Below are 12,475 nucleotides of genomic sequence, written 5' to 3'. Positions count from 1 at the left end.
GTGTATTCATTATGTAAATGTGTATTTTAGCCTGATGTGCCAAAAATATGCAAATACAAAAAGAACCTCAAACAAACTGAGGACCCCAAACTTATGCCACCAAAACCTGAAGCAAACCAACACAACAAATATTTGCCCTTTTTCTGTTCCACGTCTACTTTTTTAGCAGAGATGTGAGATTGTAGCCTTGTACACCTGAAAGAATGATAATTTGAACTGCAAGATCAAATGCCCTGGGTTCCCTCTGAATCTGACATTTATTTTACATTTGCAGTTTGGTCTGAGAACAAAAAGGAAGCTGCAATGATTGACTCATGAGAATAACTTGACACATTCTTTTCCACGTGTTTTCTCCACAAGAATAAGTAGAGAGAGTGGGAAATCACCAGTTCCCATGCAAAATTTAAAGTTTAACTCTTCAAACAAAAGAGCAGCTTGGTCTTGCCCACTAATGGCTTGAGTTTGCACTGACTTTATTTAGATCACACCTAATTTAAAGGCAGAACACAAGCAGGTATCTGCAACAGTGATCAGTCACTGCAGCACTTCCTACATCTCCTGTAACATTCCCCTTCTTATACCAAGATGCCTCTGCAGCACTTTAAGTAAGGCTTTGAAATAAAATTGATGAAATCCACAGCACATTGTGCTAAAGCTGGACCAAGGTCAAACACACTAAAAACCTTCTCACCTCTCTTCATAAATATGGAGCAGTCAGGAGACTATGAACTTCTGCTTCCAGAAGTATTTACAATACCAGCAGTATTTCTTACTCAAAGCACTCCAGCTGTTATCACAGATACTTATGTTGCTAAATTTTCAATCTGTATTGGGAGATTCTCTTTATATGCACATTCAAGAAATCTGAATAAAGACATGGTATGAATTTACTACAGAGGCCAGAAAGCAATTTATCTCTTTCAAAGTGAGTAAGGCAATCTGAATGAAAGCCATTTTCACTTTGAATGGCTGTGACTGCACAAGGGACCAATCCACTTTAAAAATTAGCTCAAATAATGTCTTTTTCTGTGAGGCTGATTCTCTGACACTCAACAAGAAAGCTAATAATCAAGGAAAATCTGTCCTTTGACAGTGCAGTGTCATTTATTTCCAATGTTGTCCTAGCAATGATCATTAAAAATTAGGCAAAAGATTGTATTAGTTTAATTTCAATTTCTGCTTTTTGGCAAGATGCACAGTTCTTAAGAATTATGAGAAGTTTCCTTCCTCTTTCCTTCTTCTCTCACTTCCCCAGAAAAAAGTGAAAAGACAATTTGCCTGACAAATTTGAGTGAGACAAGTATACAAATAGGCAGTGGATATGCCAAATTCAAATGGACTTTTGTCTCACCAACATCACAATCCCCTAGCAAAGCCATTGTGCTGCTCCTGCCCACACAAAGAACCCTGCTGGAGGGACATCAACTTTTAGAGGCTGGTAGGAGAGCTGACCAAAACACTGTTAGAGAAATAGAGTCTGAGTTTTGAGCAAACTCGTATTTTTGTTATCACTTGAGTGGAAAAAGCTCTGGAGGATGTTTGAAAGAGATCTAAGACAATAGAGCCTCACTGAGCTTTGGCCTGTGGGCACACAGCTAAGTAACTCTAATTAATATCAAAGATGAACAAATTCCTAGAGACAAGACAGTGAGGGAGGGGCAGAAAATGTGCAAATTACACAGGGGGAAAAAAATGCAGTAAACATTAAAGAATGTCAGGATTTGTAACTGAGATGTCAACTGTTGCTATTCACAAAGATTCCTGTCACTAACATTTCTGTTTAATTCACTAATTCTTGTGTGACAAACACCAGCCAGTTCACAGCACTTGTATACAAGGTGTGTGGTTTGACTTCAACATGAAAGCAGCTCCTTTTACAATCAAGAACAAAGACTGCATAGCAGGCAAATAGTTAATGCTGAACAACATGCACATGATACTTCATCAACTCCCTCACAAAAATTAGGATATTATTCATTATTATGTAGCCCTGTAATTCTAAAGTAAATCATGCCAAGATACTATTTTGCAGGTCTCTAGATCAGATATCATTGCTCAGAAAAAAAAAGAAGCAAGCTTTCATGCACTTACCTTATCCTCCAGCCGGATCAGTCTGGCTCCTATACTGTAGTATCCTTTGTCTACCCCTTTTTCTAAAGAAAGAAGAATAAAAATGGGACATTCATTAGTGGATAATAAATTCAAACTATGAATTATACCTATGGTATTTAAAGAAAAAACAAAACAAAACAAAAAACAACTGGTAATAGTATGGTAACATAAAAGTCATGAACATATCAAGAAAGAATGAAACAGAAATGGAAGAGAGTAGCTGGAGAGAAGGGAATTAGTTTGTCAGACTGACAAGATTAAGTTAATCTAAAGGGCAACTTGGACCTTGGTAGACGTAGTCTGTGAACATGAAGGGCTATAGATGGAGTCTGGAGTAACACTGTTTTGTTGTTTAATTATCTCAGTGAACTATATGTAGTCAGATGAAATGGGCAGGGTACCTGGGAACACCTGCAATTTTGAGTATCTCTGGCTTGAGCAAGGTAAACTTGCTATACATAAAGAAATCAGAATAGTTTTCAACTGAGGTTGCAGGTTCAGGAGGCAACACTGTCCAGGGGTTCATGGGCTGGAGTGACAGATTTATCCATCTCTCTATAAATCCATCCATCCATCCATCCATCCATCCATCCATCCATCCATCCATCCACCCATCCATCTCCTCTCTGAAAAGGAGTGACACTGGGAAAAACTTTTGCATCCTAATTTTCCCTCCTATTGTTTATGAGGCCTGATTAGTAAAAGCCCAGTTACACATCCCACTGCAAATGGTGCAACGCCAAGAGTGAAAACTGTGGAAATAGGGTCTATCCTTTCTGTTCACAGGATCTATTGCTAAGGAATGCCATATTTTGAGGGTGTTGTTGCACAGGGAATGAAACACAAACCCACACTTATTCTGAGTTGGAAGACAACATTCACAAGTGAAAAAACACAGCCCAATACTGAAATAACTTACAACCTGATGCCAATGGAAGTTGGATGGTTTTCTCTATTGAAGTATATTTCCAATACCTGGAGTAATTACTCCTGGATTTTTTTGTATATTGCTCCATTTACATGAGTGATTAAGGTCTGGCTTTTAAAGCTATCCAAGTCAATTTTGCTTAGGGTGGTGTGTGGCCACTTGAGCAAGGCTGAGATATGGAGGAAGGTAGGCTGAGATATGAAGGAAGGTAGGCTGAGATATGAATTCACACCAGAGTTCACAATGAATGCCTGTGTATGCTCATCACGTTCCTGGATTTCTCAGGGAGTTGTTCTTGCTTCACCATTTATATTTGCTAATGGGATATGTTTAGTGATCTGTTTGCAGCAAAGTTCACCTCAAGGTAACTTGTGCTGCATGCACCACAACCCCAGGGGAAGACTAGCAAAAGCAATGCTGACAAGAGCACTTTGTGCTTTCCTTCTCCTCCACACACCACCCAGAAACTTTAAAATGTCCTGCACCTTTGGCAGCTCTTTGCAGGCTTAGAAAAAAGAAGTGCTTCCCCAGAAAACCTGCAGGAGCAAATAGACAGGAAAGAAAATGTGGAAAGAAAATGTGGAACAGTAAATGACACAGCTTGGCTCATACATGTGCACTGTTCATCATTCACAGCCTCAGAAACTTCTTAAAATGTAAGTGGCTGAAGCTCAACTTTACCTCTGTGTTCATCTCTGCCTAAAATGAAATAATTGGCTCTGCTGTCTATTTTCCAGTTAGTAAATCTGTAGACACATCTTTCAAAGTATATATATAAAAAAAGCATTACTTTAAGGATTTCTACATTGGGATATGGTTTGAACAGCAGTGGGCAGGTGGTGGTTTTGTTTAGGTCTAACCCCCAAAAAGTCCCCTAAATCTGAAGAAATACTTCAAAAAGCTTTTTCTTTTCTAAAATAATTACATAATCATTCCCTCACCAGCTCTAATTCCATCCTTCAGATAATCACCAAGACATCCCAAACTAAGCTAGTAGTGTTTCCTATTTTAATTATTCCTGAAAGCTGTGCAGAACAGAAAAGAAAATAGGGAGCAGATAAGCAATAAGAAGCTGTATTGTGGCATGTGGCATTGCTCTAAGATGTGGAAAATCAGAAGTGGAAGGAAGGGTGCACATGGAGGGAACTGCATCTCATGCACCCCTCTGCTGGCATGCAGGCCATGTAAGTCACAAAATGCCATGATCTTCCCCAGTTTTCTGTCAGCCTCCATGAGGAGCAGCATCCAGCCTTAATTTACAAGCACTCCCTTCTTACAGAGACCATCTTTAAAAGCAAATGTGGCATGTGCACAATCCACCAAACACTTGGGTAAGGAGTGGGATCACAAGTTCAGATAAAGTTGCTCCAGTAGGTGTGATTTCTATCTCATGTTTACGTTTCTCTCTCAAGTTATTTCTAGATAGATGATTTTATTCTTCCTACATCTTAGATTGATTGTTTTTATAGAGTTTAAAAGACTGCATGGCCAACTATAAATCTGAAATGTCTAAATTTCTCCAGTCTTTGCTTTTTAATCCAAAATAACTTTCTTTTACTCATGAGTTTTTACTCTTTGCGTTGTTGGGGTGTACTAAAACGAAGAGCAGCTGAGGGATCCTGTTACACTTATGGGAAAGGCACAAAGAATCATACATGATCATACATGGCATGATGAAAGGAAACACAATTATTTATAACTGGATGAAAATATATGTGGGAAAATTTTAACTCAGAAATAAAAAAAATATTGAAAACATCTTGTATCACATGGTTGGTATGATACAGACCCATTATTTATATACTTAAGATTTGAATCAGAGAAAACACTAGCAAATAAGCAATAGGCATTCTAATTCAGGAGACTGAATAGTTGTTAATATAGATTAATAATAATTATATATGTTTATTAATATGGACATTTCTTCCCTGGAAGACTTTGCCTTCCCAAGTATACATACTATTCTACTTTGAAAGCAACACAATCCTGTATTAATTTCCTAATATTTTCACAAAGCTGGCCCATCTATTTACATAGTAAAGAACAAGATACAACTCTTGTAAAAAAAAAACAAAACAAAAAACCAACCAAGAACCACACACACTTTTAGGTTTGCTTCACACCAGTTCAAGAGATGATAACTCTTTCCCCAGATGGAAGCACATCATATAAATAACAATACTGATATAAGCAGGAGGAAGAAAGCAAATCAAAGGAAGAATGGCACCATAATCTTATTTTTTCAGACCGTTAGTCTATTCCATCTCATAAGAATATACTAAACTTTAAAGAAAATCAATTTCTTTCCTTTGGTTAGGGAAAAGTATTTATGAGGACCTTTAGAAAAGTGAATGAATTGCAGAGAGATGTCTGAAAATGGTAAAAGCTGGAACGACACTGCTTTATAGAGCAAGAGTCCTTCCTTGATTTTTACACAGCTAGAGGGGACCTAATTCAAATATATTCAAATTTATCTGAAAGCCATCAATTCCTTTCAAGCAATAAATGAGGAATTTGACCCGATATTCCAGGTTGCTGGAGACATCTCAAAACCTTTGTAAATGGTGTCTCAGAAAGCAGAACAGCCCAGGAGACACCACTGCCTTCTTTTGGCTAACTCGGTGCAAATACAGCCTTCTGGACCTGTGCTTGCTTCAGTTCTGACAAAGCTCCACGTAGGGATAATTTTGATGAGCTTATGGCAAGATCTGGATTCTTGAGTTTGTAAACTATGTGCGCTGCTGAAAAAGGTCAGGATTGCCCCTTTACACCCATAAAATAGCAAGTAACAAAGTTGCCTCAGTCATGACAATTTTAATTGGAGTCTCTTTTCTTTTAGAGCTGATTGGTAGAAGAAATTTAAAAAAATGTAAGGCATAGCCATTTGTGATTTCCTTTGGACAGCCTAAAAAGTAAACTGCCAAAATATTTTCATCTCCAGGACCAGGATAAATCAGTTCCTGCAGAAATATGGGTGTCTCTCATTTCAAATATTAATGGACTTAAAAAGATAAAAATTAATCTGAGCATATTTATTACACTTTAAAAGATACAGTGACCTAATTTCTTTACAGATGGGAAGACAAAAGTATCAGAAAGCTTAAGTGGCACTTAATGGAAAAAAAAAAAGCAAATAATGGAACTGTCAAAATTTTGTAAGAAAGCCCTTTTCTTCAGGCATTCCCACCAGTGTCATGCAGAACCAAGAGGTTCAGATAAACTGCAGATAAACATCAGATTTTTTGTACTTTTCTGAACCCAAACACTGGACCTTTTGTTTTACCTTGGCATTATTCTTTAACTTTGCCCCTGAAAAGCTATAATAAGTCTCAAAAACTGCATTCAAAAGCAGTGTGTGTAGTGAAGGTCAAGTAAGACACTCCTCATTTGTATCACTGTATGTATCTACTTCATTGATTCCATAAATTCAATTAATATGCTCTTTGCCTCTACATCAACACCTTCCATTATGAAGTCACATGTTTACTATGATAGGAATCTGTTTCATCTGAGAAAATTGTGTCCCCTGGAACACTGGGGCAGGGTTCCATTAAAACCCACTCAGAGTCTTCTGAATATATTCATAAAAGTAGCATCCAGGTCCTTGGAAAATTGATTCATTATCTTAGTGTTTTTACATTCACTCCTGCTTGTAGGAATTTCAAAGAAAGGGAGGAGATGCTAAGACCAAAACAAGCAAAAAGGGAGAATTCTTCACGATATGCATATGTGAAGGTGGAATTATGAGAATTCTTTGTACAAAATATGGCAGATGTTATAAGTTTAAAGGGATAATTAGGCAAGTTCATTGAGGACAAACCATTTTGGACAGTAAATACAATGCAACCTTGTCAGGAAGTGCTTGATGTGCAATGGGCTGAAAGCTGACAGGAAGGTTGGAGGTTTTTACACGTTTCTCAAACCTTGCTCTTGCCTCCATCGGAATCAGGACTGCTCTGACCCAGCATGGCTTTTATTCTCTTCTCATATCCTTATCTTGTTTTAACACAGTTTTAGTGCTTTCTTATCTTGGAGAAACTTACTTGAAAAATAACAATAAGTGCTTCCAGTGAATTCAGATTCTGGGTCATTTATGCTATCATTAACTTTTGAAAGGTAATAATACTATAGACAGTCTGCAGTTACTTTTATATAATATCATCAAAGTCCACAACAGAGTTTCAATAAAAATACTAATCCAAACCCCACTGAGGTCACTGGAAAGATTCACGTTAATTTCATCGGGCTTGGAATCAGCCCTTAATATTCTTTGAATGGGACTATAATAAAACGGAAAAAATGAAAGGAGCTGGAAAGCAAAATTCTTTTCATGTTTTTCTCCTTGGCAGTTTAATTTTCTTTGCATTGTCATTTCTTTTTTGCTTGTCATCAGTACAAAAATAACACAGTCTGGGTGAAACACCCATATTGTTAAAAATGAGGTTTTTAGCAATGCCTGGAGAAGTATTATATCAAAAATCTATGTTCAGTGTAGAATAAGCCACACATTCTGAGGGAAACTCAGGGATTACCCTTTTTCTAGAAAAGGACAGTACAAACAGACAAATACCACACCCACTCTTCAGTGTTCACCACTTGGAAAATCCTGGGAATAAAGGTGGGTTGGATAACACCAGGAGGAATTGCAAACAAAGTTTAGTTCTGCAGACCGTTTCTCTGGAACCACTTATCTTACTTTTGGATTTGTGGAGGGTTTAGGAAAAATAACTACTAGATCAAATAACTTCTGGTTTTGGTCTTGCAACCCCCTAACTGAGCTCACCAGCTTCTGCATCCATTCTACCTTTTCCAGTCTGCTCTTTGGTACTTTAGATTATTTCCAACACTTGTTCAAAGCCACAGGCCCACCAAAGACCCTCCCAATGGTTTCTACGACTCCTTTGACTCAAGATTTGGTGAGACCAAACTTCCTGTCGTGATTTTAAAGCAGTAACTAAAAAATTACTAAAAGACTTACTTTTTTTTTTTGCTGTGAGATATGGATTAGAACAAGAGCAAAACAGGCTTAAAACTTAAAAAGGAATAAAGAAAGTTTATTAACAAAACTACAAGAATAAGAACACCAGAATAAACTTCCAGAAAACCCTTTTTATCCCTTACTACCCACCATTTCTTTGTTCACATGAAAACACAGAGACAAGAAACTTTGGAACTTTAGTGTTTAAAACAGTCCTAGTTTCTGCTAGTCTTTTCATCAGTCTTTGTAGAGAAACAGAAGTCTTCGTCTGCGTATCTATGGAGTTTTCTACAAGAAAGCTATTTCTGTTATAGTTTTCTATTTTTCTGATGCCAGCTGCCCGGAAATCCTGTCATCAGCTCTCTCCTCCCATTTCACATCACTCTGAGATGTGTATGGGTCAATGAGTCTAGGGATGTCATTTTTAAGGATGAGTTATTCAAAGGCAAAAGTTCTCTTCATCTGTTTCTGTGAGCTTCCCTGGAAACAGTTTTCTCATTGGCTCTCAAGGCCTCAAATCTTCAACTACTACTTTGTCTCACTCTGTTCCAGCACTTCACTGTATCACAATTACTCCACCTTTTGCTCAAAATCCAAACTTTGAACACTCCATTCCTCCCTATATACTCTGTCATGAATTAAAGGAGTTTTTTCAGGACACTATTGTCCATCTTCATAGCTTTAACAAAAGAATATTCCAGCTTACTAAGGCATCTCCTTATTTTCTACCTTTCCTGAAGCTTAGTTCTTTTCTTTACTGTCTCTGATAGTATATAAAGTCTCTTTATATGTTAATTACTCTTTTTTTCTCTCTCTGGATAAAAGGATTAATCTGCAAGTCTCATCTGGATAATGAAAGGGTTAAAATCTTGCCCAGGCTTTGTAGATGGTTCTGTGATCTCTGCCGGAGCAGCGGCTGGAGCTGTCTGCGATGGAAGATTCTTCATGGCTGCTCTGGAGAGTGTGGTCACTGTCTCAGCCTGCTGCAAGTCAAGAGCTTTTCTTCTTTCTTTACTCGGCAGTCTCTGGTGAATTCAGTCACAGCAAAAAAAACCTGCAGCCCAGCCAGGGACGGGCCTGGCCTGGCCAGAGCCCAGCCCCTGCAGGCCCCATCTCCCGGCCGGGAGCCGTGGCAGGCTCAGCCCAGCCCCCCTGCCCGGGCTGCATGGCCTGGGCAGGGGACGGGAAGACAGCTAAAGCTCAGTTACCTTTCACAGCCAGGAAACAAAGAGACAAAGAAATTCCCAGGCTTAGGTCTTAAGGTGGTGTTCACAGGTTGATCCTACTTTTCAATGGTCAAAACTGCTGTCAATTCTCAGAAATTACTGATAATTGGTCAGGAGAAAATACTCCCATCAGTCACCAGCAGCTTCAACTTCCTTAGCTCTCAAAACTATCTTAAAGGTAAAGTCACCCCATGACACTTCCTGAACATCTTCAGCTTCTTGAACCTCTCAGAACAGTATTTCACAACAAGCTTCTAGTTATTCACCTCCTTCGAAACTAGAAACTTCTTGATAAAAAGTTCTTCTAACACTGGTCTTTTCAAGAACAAATTGTAGTTCCAGCTTGGTAATACTACACTTGAAATAAAATAATACATTCTTGGAGGTAAGGGACAGTTTTCCATAAATTTAGCTTGCACATTGTGGAATGAATTCCCATACATAAATATTTATAGAAGAATTCAAGCTGACAGATTCTTTTCCTGTGGTTCAAAACCAGCTACAGGGAAAAAGGATTGTACTACTGAGCCTTCTGCAGCAATCAGATGTTGAAAATGTGTTTTAAATTATATTCCTTGCTCTGATAATATTAACCACTGACAAAATGCCATTTTTAGAGGCTCTGAAATTACTTTGCCACCCTCAGTTGTGCTCCAAGTCACTTGGGGATATGGGACATGAGTTAAGGAAGGAAGAAACCTTTTGAAATTGAATCAATATATATTGTAATCCCAGCCGAAAAGATTTAGAAAGACTATTTTTGTAAAAGAATTTCCCTCAGGATGTTTTCATCTCATCATGTTCTAATACACATTTTATCATTTATTCTTAATTTCCATTTACTCCACTACCACCTGAATGAAATGTATTTGTCTTCACACGGGCATTCCAGGGTTTATTAACAGAATTACATTAATGTATAATTAGCTAGATTATAAATCCACATTACAGTAGCCAAGGGTATTTTCACAAAGTTATGAAGATAATAATTTTGCATAAAATGCAGTCACTATACCTGGGAGGAAAAGACCTGGCTTTCCCAAGTATTGGTCCAACCTGAAAAGCAAACAGAAAATTACTGGCAGAGCAATTACCAAGCAACTTAAACTCTGTTGCTAAGCATGGGAGAATAATTTACATGAGAATTTACAGTAGCTCTAAACCCAAACCAAAACAAGCAAAAACATGAGATTAGAATGACTTTCTGCACACACAGTCAGCAGTTTAGTTCTTTAAGTTTTTCCTCCAAAATCAAACCTTATTATTGTTATTTTCATGAGTACTAATATTTCTCAGACTTTCAAGCTGTAACTAAAACATAGTTCTCCCATGACCTATGTCATCTAATAACAAAGACTACAAACAGAAAGACTTCTTAATAACATTTGCAACTATTCCTAGAGCTTCATGCAGGCAGATTTAATATCTATATATATTGACACAGTAGATTCCATTCAATAGGATTTTTTTTTTTTTTCATTTAAGGGCCAGGGGAGTTCATTCTGATGTCCCAGTCCACAGCATTAATTTTAAAAGAAAAAAAGCACTTTGTGCTGAAACAGAAGAGAATAGTTTTGTGGCAAAATATTTCAGCTGCAAATCCCAAACTTGGATAAAGCATGTGCATGGAGGAATATGGGCAGGGAAAAGTTCCAGATAGTGAAGCACAAGTGAAACAGATTTCTCTCAGTTGTGAAGAACCACAGAGTGGAAAGAGAACGGTAAATCATTATTTGAAAAGTTTTCCTTTCCTAAGAAGAGGACAGAAAAGCTTGGATCGCACCATAAACTTCACAGCATGCACCTTCATTTCTTTTAATTCCACTTGGAAGAAAAGGAGAGGAGAATAAAGGGTAACTGTAAACTTGGTCATTAAAAGAGTTAAAAATGGCTCCAAGTTAAATCCTCCAGATATTGTGCTCTCTGTTGTGCTTGCAATTTTGGACAATTACTGTTCATTAAATATCCTTCTCTCCTAAAGCCAGCTGGCACTAGAGAAATCAGGTATTTCATGAGGTAGACAGGGCCCACCTTCTTTGAAGTTCTTTTATGCGAACCATCGTGTTGAGGTGTCCTTGGGCGTACTGCTCAATCACGTCACGGACCTCGTATGGCTTCCAAGCTTGCTGGGAAAGGAGGCAGGCAGCACGTTGAAAGCTGAGTATTGGCCAAATGGGATTTCTATTTCAGACAGGCCTTCATTCTATTTTTTTATCTGCCTATTTGCCTTCCATTTTGAAACAGTTGTTGCAAAAAGTAACTAAATATGCAGCCTTTGTGGGAGTGAATATTTTTTGTGGAGATGGAGCCAAATAATTCCCATTACTGTCAGTTAGAGTCACGTCTTCATGTTGCTCCATACTGAGCAAAATATTAGCCCTTCACAGTGTATTTGGGAAGCATGAACCCAAGATGGATAACTATCTGTGACCCCCATGTGTAGTATCTCCTGGCTCATTCCAAAGCTATGAGTTAATCATAGTGTCAGGGGACTGAACCCTAGGGACTGGCCCAACTCAGAACACTTGGACCCAGAATCAAATGTCACTGAAGACCAATGATGTCTGGTGACAGAAATATTGCTACTTGAAGAACAGGGAGGACAGATACTCTGCATAAGTCAGGAGTTTGCTGCACATAGATTTTGTTTGTGCTCCTTTGTCTTTCATGATACCTTCAAGATCAGAAGAAAAGGTGCAATTCAATTAAAAAAGGACAGATAAAAAAATGCAGGAGAGTTGGAAAACTGCCACCTACCCAGCTATATTCCCATCCTAATGAAAATCCAGATGCTTATGCCAAACTCTGGTTTCTTGTTGCAACTCTTGTGGCCAAATTTTGAAACAAGTCTACAGAATTTGCATAAAGTGATGCGGTTATAAGAAGTACAGCACAGTGAAATTTTAGCAAGTAAAATCAATGTGTGTGTGGAAGTATAAACACAAATCATGGTCTTTTTGAAAGACCATCATTTTGAGAACCCTTATGGGAAATGTGGGACAAGATGTCTCTGTATTTGGCTCTGACTCAAAAAAGAAGGGAGGGGATGAAAAAAAGCAAAGGTAAACTTCAAATCTAGTAATTGGAAATTACTGAAAACAGCTCATTAGTCATCTTGTTGTCTGTTTGCACTCTGACACAGAGTGGCTCAGCCAGAGCCATTAGCATGCACCACTGCACACATGCATTGAACACCTACAGTATGTGCTGGAGTCATGCTTGGAAGGCAGC

The 12,475-nt window shown here is 38.1% G+C and overlaps 1 protein-coding gene across 1 annotated transcript in view; it reads right to left on the bottom strand.

Moving 5' to 3' along the window:
- Positions 1–12,475, bottom strand: part of LOC111930212 (potassium voltage-gated channel subfamily KQT member 1-like) — a 47,676-nt gene that overhangs the window by 23,614 nt on the left and 11,587 nt on the right. Inside the window, exons 3-5 of the mRNA XM_086885601.1 lie at positions 11,276–11,370; positions 10,260–10,300; positions 2,092–2,153 (exon numbers count right to left, since the gene is read on the bottom strand). Of these exons, the coding sequence (XP_086741727.1) occupies positions 2,092–2,153; positions 10,260–10,300; positions 11,276–11,370 (198 nt within the window). The remainder of the gene's footprint in view (positions 1–2,091; positions 2,154–10,259; positions 10,301–11,275; positions 11,371–12,475) is intronic.

Source organism: Cyanistes caeruleus, chromosome 4, assembly GCF_971803275.1.
Source record: "Cyanistes caeruleus chromosome 4, bCyaCae1.hap1.1, whole genome shotgun sequence".
Lineage (NCBI taxonomy): Eukaryota > Metazoa > Chordata > Aves > Passeriformes > Paridae > Cyanistes > Cyanistes caeruleus.
This window is presented reverse-complemented; position numbering and strand designations above follow the sequence as displayed.